This window comes from Atta cephalotes (assembly GCF_000143395.1).
Source record: "Atta cephalotes unplaced genomic scaffold scaffold00019, whole genome shotgun sequence".
Classification (NCBI taxonomy): domain Eukaryota; kingdom Metazoa; phylum Arthropoda; class Insecta; order Hymenoptera; family Formicidae; genus Atta; species Atta cephalotes.
This window is the reverse complement of record NW_012130083.1, coordinates 1,638,264-1,646,812: the sequence shown is the minus strand read 5'-3', so window position 1 is coordinate 1,646,812 and position 8,549 is coordinate 1,638,264. Positions and strand designations below refer to the sequence as shown.

Below are 8,549 nucleotides of genomic sequence, written 5' to 3'. Positions count from 1 at the left end.
GTGTGTGTGTGTGTGTGTGTGTGTGTGTGTGTGTGTGTGTGTGTGTGTGTGTGTGTGTGTGTGTGTATATACACATAAAAAATATGTGTTACATATGTACAAATAGTATACATAACAATAATTTATCGATTTGCTTCGACCAAAATATTAACACTGATTGACCTTACATAAAGCGCTTTCGGAAAAACGCTAGTAGCGTTGTTTGTATTACTTTACCTTTATTGTCATTAAATGCAAAACAAGGACAGCGTAACACAAATAGCACGGATAGCGTCATTGCGAACCCATCCATAATGTAGCTTGAAAACATTTACTTCAACGATTACCAGTATATTACGAGATGGGAACTGCTATAACGAGCAGTTCTACGCAGCGATTCGTGTCAGCAGTATCGCTAGTGCTCTATGTATAGTCAATCACATTTTATCAGACATTTACAAAAAAATTGTTGGAAAATTTTTAAATAACGTTTGTGCCATGGAATTTTATTGGTCGATGTTATTATCGATAGTGATCGGAGTTATCAGCATTCATTATCTTTTTAAAAATTTTAATTTCTTTAAAAGAAATGGTATTATACACTTACCGCCTCTTCCATTATTTGGATCTACGATATCGATGGTATTCCGTCGAATATCATTCTTCGATTTCATGCTGAAGATATATAATTGTTATCCAAACGCAAAGTATTTTGGATTCTACTTCACGACAACTCCAGTCTTTCTGCTCCGTGATCTGGAACTCATTAAATCCGTTCTTGTTAAAAATTTCGATGCATTTCCAGATCGTCGTGGTTTCGCCGATTTTAACGATCCTTTATTTGAAAAAAATTTGTTTTCTCTTCATGGAGAAAAATGGCGGAACGTGAGAAATCTATTGAGTCCTTCTTTTACTTCCAGCAAGATGAAAATGATGTTCACATTGATGTCAGAATGTGCTGTGGATTTTGCAAAATTTCTGTCAACATCAGCAGATAAAGGCGGTATAAACATGAAAGATGTCTGCTCTAAATATACAACCGATGTCATTGCTACATGTGCGTTTGGAATCAAAGTCAACTCTATGAAAGATCCAACAAACAAATTCTATATTTACGGCAAGGAGGCGAGTAACTTCACAGGGGTTCTTCGTGGTATAAAGTTCTTTTTTCTTGAAACATTTCCAAAACTCGGACGAATTCTCAATTTGAAAATTATGAAGGATTATGTTTCGGACTTCTTCAAGGATATTATAAGGACTACAATCGCCACTCGTGACGCAGAACACATTACGCGTCCGGATATGTTGCAGTTGATGATGGATATCAGAGGCAAAGAAGGTCGAAGAGAACTAGACATCGACGACATGACTGCGCAAGCGTTCATCTTCTTCCTCGGCGGTTTCGAGACGACTTCAACTGCAATGTGCTTCGCAGCTCATGAAATTGCAGCTAATCCAGAAGTTCAGACGAAATTACAACAAGAAATCGACAAGGTTTTAGAGGAATCAAACGGAAAAGTGTCTTACGAAGTTATTAATAGACTCGAATATTTAGATGCAGTGATAAGTGAGGCTCTTAGATTATATCCACCAATCACAAACTTAGAAAGGTTATGTGAAAAAACTTTTGAGTTACCACCCGCATTGCCGGACGAGAAACCTTTTATGATGAAGAAAGGTATGCTTGTTTGGATTCCTGTTCTTGCAATCCATCATGATGAAAAGTATTATGACAATCCGAAGAAATTTGATCCAGAAAGGTTTTTAAACAATAAGATGAACAATTCTTCGAATTATATGCCATTCGGATTAGGACCGAGAATGTGTATAGCAAACAGATTTGCCATGTTGGAAGTCAAAGTTTTATTGTTTCATTTATTAGCGCAATGTGAACTGAAACCTTCTGTGAAAACTATGTCACCAATAAAATTCTGCAAAGATCTAATAACGATGCCGGAGAATGGATTTTGGTTAAATATTCAGCGTAGAAAAAAATATTCATTCTGTACAGGAATCAATAATGGATAGTTAGGCTTCAGAAAACATTTCAAATGCAGTTCTTATAAAAAATTACAGTTACCATTTTTTTAAATTTTATTTTTATTATCGTTAAATTGACGATTATTATAACGTATCATGTTATGTCCAGCTTCAATTCATGTTTGTGAATTAAGTCCGATAAACCACATCTGTGCAATTTATAGAACTGAATAATGCATTTACAAATTTTCAACTGTAATTTACAAATATTAACATTATCGAGGACAAACTGTATTATTTAAATATATAGTATTGTTAAACATCATTACCGAGATCTTTTTCAAAAATAGGATTCTCTTTTCATTTGATTTATTTTTCTTGATCTAAATTCAACTTATTGAAAAAGTTATATTTTAATAAAAATTATTTTTATAATAGAAATTGCATATGTACCTTAATGAACATATTGTACATATTGTGTACATATTGTAGTATTATATAAAATAATAATGAAATCAATATATATTAAAATTATTTACTGCTAATGATAATAATTAATTAATTAGTTAATTAATTAGTTTCGTAATCCCAAGAATAACATTACAAATAAAACACCTGTATGATCCTTTGCAGTTGTTAATGTAAATTATATATTTATATGACGATTGGTCTACATTCATAGATAATTATGCATGTCATGTATCAATATGTGTGTAATATTTAATAATCTAACATATATTATCATATCGTGAGATATTTTGGAGGTACATTTAAATTCTTGAAATATCATTTAACAAAAATAAAATCAAAAGTTTGTAGCAATTTCTATTTATTTGTACAATCGAATTTTTTTTTCCGATTAATGTAATTTTTAATAATTTATTGATGTATTTTTATGAAAATAAACAGAAGAAAACGCAATATGGAAAACTATAAGGTATATATTATTACCCTTAATAATAGCATGACTTTTCTTAATGTTAATGCTCGCGTGAGAGTCAATTGATTTATGTTTTAATTAATTAATTTTTTTAGTGTAAACCCATTTCTTATTTTTACTTATAAATAATTATAAAGTAAGACGAATAATTATAAAGTAACACGTTATCAATAGAAAATAATAATTTTTAAAAGCTAGAAATTAGAAGAAAACTATGTTTTAAAATATATTTCTTTAGGTAATATTTTACCTGTAAATTCATAACTTATTTACTGAAAAGAACTACTATATCTTAATATATATTTTTTTGAATATTATAAGTAAACATTACTTACAGTAAATAAATATTTACTCAATAAAAAAATGCTAGTTAAATTAATTTAATGGTTTTCTTTTAAACAAATACATGAGACATTTTCTTATTGAACAAAGTTAACAAGTTTTATTTCCAACTTCTTGAGTACAATGCTTGTCAAGTAATTGAATGAATTGAATGATTGTCAAAATGATACACTGTAAAAAATAAAATGTTAATTTTAACATTTTTGCATGTCTCAGAAAATCTACAAAACGTCTTTAAGTTAATTTGAAAAAATAAAATTAATATTTTATTTTTTCAAGTGTATAATCTGATCAGTATGACATAATAAGAACCAAGGTCAGAGTGATTTCTAATTAACCATAATAGATTAAAAGATAAAAATAAAAAAGGGAAAATCACAGAATTGTAGAACTTAAAGATTATAATAAAATTGTAATAAAAATTATTGATAATAAATGTCAACATATATATGTTATCAACAACATATTTTAATTAATAAACTTCTTTGTTGACATACACATGTTACGTAATCTGCTAACGAGTTACATACATATTTATACTTCCATGCAATATACTTACGTGAATTTCAATAACTCTATATATGTCTATGTAAAATTGCATTGTCATTCCATATCATTTGTCATTTCAATACTGATACTGAATTCAACGATTAAGTATTTGTATTAACAATAAAAAGTAAGCATAATCATTTGAGATATTAAATTAAAACCTGTGACGCAATCTTATCGACGTAATCTTAACAAATTTATCTGTGGCATACTTATTACATACTTGATGATTTTATTCACTTCATATCAACAAAAAATAAATGCAACAAACAAACATAAAGAAGTATAAGATATAATAAGATAATAAGTTTTATATCTATACATAATTATAATGATATAATTTCTCATAAAATATAAGATTTTATAAAATTTCGTTCGCATACAAACTGAACAACTTTTCATTATTTATTAAATTAAAACAGAACGTATTCAATGGAATTGGTGCATTTTTTTTTATAAAATTGACATACAATATATACAATAATTTGTACAGTAAATTCGAAGTAACATACTTTTATATATTACTTATTTTTTATCCTATTTGGTCAAATGCTAATTTCAGTAAAAAATATTTTCAATAATAATAAAAAAATATCGTTTTATATATCTTTCAAAATAAATAAAAAACAACATTAAATATAAAATTTATATAGGAATATGCTTTAGTCTTTAAATTGCACATTTAATATGATCGTGTAAGCTTCTTCATCACTTTTCTTTTTGGATTACATTAGCAATTTAATTTAATATATTCTATATATCTATATATGTATATATATATTTATATATATATTTATATATATATTTATATATATATACATATATATATATATATATATATATACAATATGTATATGTACATGTACAATATATGTACATACATGCGTGCGTGCGTGGCGCGTGTGTGTGTATGTATTACATATACATAAAGTGCGTTTGGGAAAACGCTACTAACGCTATTTATATCATTCTATCTTTATCGTCCATTGGACGTTAACAAAAACGGAATAACACAAATAGCACGGATTGCGTCATCCCACATCCATAATGTAGTTTGAAAGCATTTACTTCACAACGATTGACTGGTATATTGCGTAGAAACTGCTGTAAGGAACAGTTGCACGTAACGATTCGTGTCAGCAGTAACGCTAGTGCTGTATGTATAGTCAGTCACTTTTTATAAATGTTTAAAAAGAATGTTTAAATGTTTAAAAAGAGATTATAGGAAGATCTTCTAATAACATCTGTTTGTGCCATGGAATATTGGTCGATATTATTATCGATAGTGATCGGAGTGATCAGTATTCATTATCTGTTTAAAAATTTTAATTTCTTCAAAAGAAATGATATTATACACTTACCACCTGTTCCATTATTTGGATCCACGATGTCGGTTGTATTTCGCCGAATATCAATCTTCGATTTCATACTAAAGAAATATAATTTCACTCCAAACGCAAAATATTTTGGATTCTACATGATGACAACTCCTGTCTTCTTGCTTCGCGATCTGGAACTTATTAAAACTGTCCTGGTTAAAAATTTCGAGGCATTTCCAAATCATCGTGGTTTCGTCGACTTTAACGAGCCTTTATTTGAGAATAATTTGTTTTCTCTTCGTGGAGAAAAATGGCGGAACGTGAGAAATCTGTTGAGTCCCTCTTTTACTTCCAGCAAGATGAAAATGATGTTTACATTGATGTCCGAATGTGCTGTGGATTTTGCAAAATTTCTATCGACATCACCAGCGGATAAAGGCAGTATAGACATGAAAGACATATGCACCAAATATACAAATGATGTCATCGCAACATGTGCTTTCGGAATTAAGATCAACTCCATAAAAGACCCAACAAACAAATTCTATATTTACGGCAAAGAGGCGACTAATTTCAGAGGAATCATTCGCGGTATAAAGTTCTTTTTTCTTTCTATATTTCCAAGACTTGGGCGAATTCTCAATTTGAAAATTATAAACAATTATGTGTCGGATTTCTTCAAGGACATTGTAAGAAATACAATCGCCACTCGCGACGCAGAACATATTACGCGTCTGGATATGCTACAGTTAATGATGGATATCAGAGGCAAAGGAGGTCATAGAGAACTAGACATTGACGACATGACTGCGCAAGCGTTCATTTTTTTCCTCGGCGGTTTCGAGACCAGTTCAACCACAATGTGTTATGCAGCTCATGAAATTGCAGCTAATCCTGAAATTCAAACGAAATTACAACAAGAGATCGACAAGGTTTTGGAGGAATCAAACGGAGAAGTGTCTTACGAAGTTATTAATAGACTCGAATATTTAGATGCAGTGATATGTGAAGCTCTTAGATTATATCCACCAGTTGCCGCCTTAGAAAGAATTTGCGAAAAAACTTTTGAATTACCACCCGCATTACCGGACGAAAAACCTTTTATCATAAAAAAGGTATGCTTGTTTGGATTCCAGTTCTTGCAATCCATCGTGATGAAAAGTATTACGATAATCCGGAGAAATTTGATCCAGAAAGATTTTTAAACAACAAGATGCGTAATTCTTCATGTTATATGCCATTCGGATTAGGACCGAGAATGTGTATAGCTTACAGATTTGCCATGTTGGAAGTCAAAGTCTTGCTTTTTCATTTATTAGCGCGATGTGAATTGAAACCATCTGTGAAAACTACATCACCAATGAAATTCTGCAAAGATGTAATAGTAATGATACCGGAGGATGGATTCTGGTTGAATATTCAACGTAGAAGAAATATGCATTCTGTATTGGAGTCTACAATAATAGAAGCTTCTGAAATCTTTTCGAATACCAAGTGATAACATAGCTTTTATAAAAAATGATAATTATCAATTCTTTAGAGTATTTTATGTGGGTAATCAAGGTACTTCTTAGCACCACATTATATTATTAAAATGACTATATATCAACATAATTTATAATGTTATCGGCAGTTTTAATTCATTAGTGTGTTTAGTCCGACAGACCTCGACGCGCAGTTTATAGAGTTGTCTAATATGTATAGAAATTTTCAATAATAATTTGGAAATGTTATCATTATTTAATACAAACTGTTTTATTTATAAATATGAACATTATTATCATGATCTGTTTTGACCGAAAGAGTATTCCTTATCTTATTTGATTTAATCTTGTCGAACTAAATTTTACTTATTACAGAAGTTACATTTGTAATAAAAACTATATTTGTAATAGAAATTATCACATTTATGTGAACACATATTACAGTATTTTATGCAATAATAATAACGTCCAGATTATATATTATAATTACTCAGTACGAACATCAATAATTAATTAAAATTAATAAATTAATAGTTCTATAATTCTAAAAATCTTCAATGTAAAATGTTTATATAAACCTTCGCGGACATTAGTAAATTACATATTAAGGAATATAAATAGATAAATAATATTAAAAATATTAAATTATTTAGTATGAAACATTAAATTTTTGTTATAAACAACACATTTATTTAAAATAGTACATATCATTTTTAATAGTTTAATATTTAAAATTTTTTCGATTTGTCCAATCATTGAGTCATGTCATTGACTGTCCACTGATATATTTATGTACCATATACGAAAAATTGCACAATAATTCTACATAATTTTATTACAAATTTATATATTTATCATTTGAATATCAATAAAGTCAACAATTAATCATTTGTATTGACAAATTAATAATAGTAATATATAATGTAATTTATATTGATAATAAGTAATAGTAATTATAAATTAAAACAACTTAGTTTTATCAAATTGATAAATAACACACTTCGTAAAATTGTTATGTAAGTTATATCTTTATCGATGCTACTGGTTTTGCATTAACAAGTAATGATAGAAGAAAATGTAACGAATAAACATAAATGTAAGAAATATAAAACATAAAATAGGTAATAACAAAGATTTTTATGTTTGTATAATGCTATTTTAAAATATATTAGATTTTATATATGAGGTTATCCACGGAACATGAAAGCCCAGGAGAAACTTCTGAAATCAATAAATTTCAAGTTAGCCAATATCGGCTGAATTTGGGAAACTTCAAACATGATTTTTCCTACTTTCCCTGCTTATGAAAAAGTGGAATTTAATATTGGATGATTGGTCCAATATCAAACTTTACATATTGTATTTTAAACAAATTTATCAATTTTATAGAAGTTCCATCTCAAGGCTGAAACCTCATGTGAACATCCCCTATCGTTCTCGTGTAAATTGTATAATTTTTTATTATTCTTCGAATAAAAATATAATATTTTTGTTAAAATAAGTGCATTTTCTTTTGATAAAATTCATTTTAAATATACATATAAAGTAAGCGTACAAAAAAATTTTACACTATTTTTTTATTTATTCGATTTTATATAATGAAATAATAATCCCAGTAAAAAATAATTGTTGTTTAACGACGTTTCATATATTTGGAAATAATCCCATAATGACAGTACAGTATTTTACGTTAAGTACAGTATTTATATGCGTCAATCTTTGAATTGAATATGATCATAAACTTCTTCATTTATCTTTTTACATAATTAATTTAATTCTGTATATCTAAATATATCAATGATGCGAATTCCAGCCCGTTTATAGCACGATTAATAGCATGATGAGAGTATAAGAAGTTTTTATACTCTCTTCATGTTATTAATCGTGCTGCAAGCGGGCTGGAATTCGCATCATTGAGATATATATATATATATATATCGCGCGCGCGCGCGCGCG

General features: G+C 28.5%; 1 protein-coding gene and 1 pseudogene across 1 annotated transcript; both read left to right on the top strand.

Moving 5' to 3' along the window:
* Positions 1-477: 477 nt before the first annotated feature.
* On the top strand, positions 478-2,284 carry LOC105619009 (cytochrome P450 9e2-like). The gene has a single exon (XM_012200536.1). The coding sequence runs from the start codon at positions 478-480 to the stop codon at positions 2,005-2,007; it is 1,530 nt and encodes a 509-aa protein (XP_012055926.1). The 3' UTR covers positions 2,008-2,284.
* Positions 2,285-5,045: 2,761 nt separating this feature from the next.
* Positions 5,046-6,607, top strand: LOC105619172 (annotated as a pseudogene).
* Positions 6,608-8,549: the final 1,942 nt, after the last annotated feature.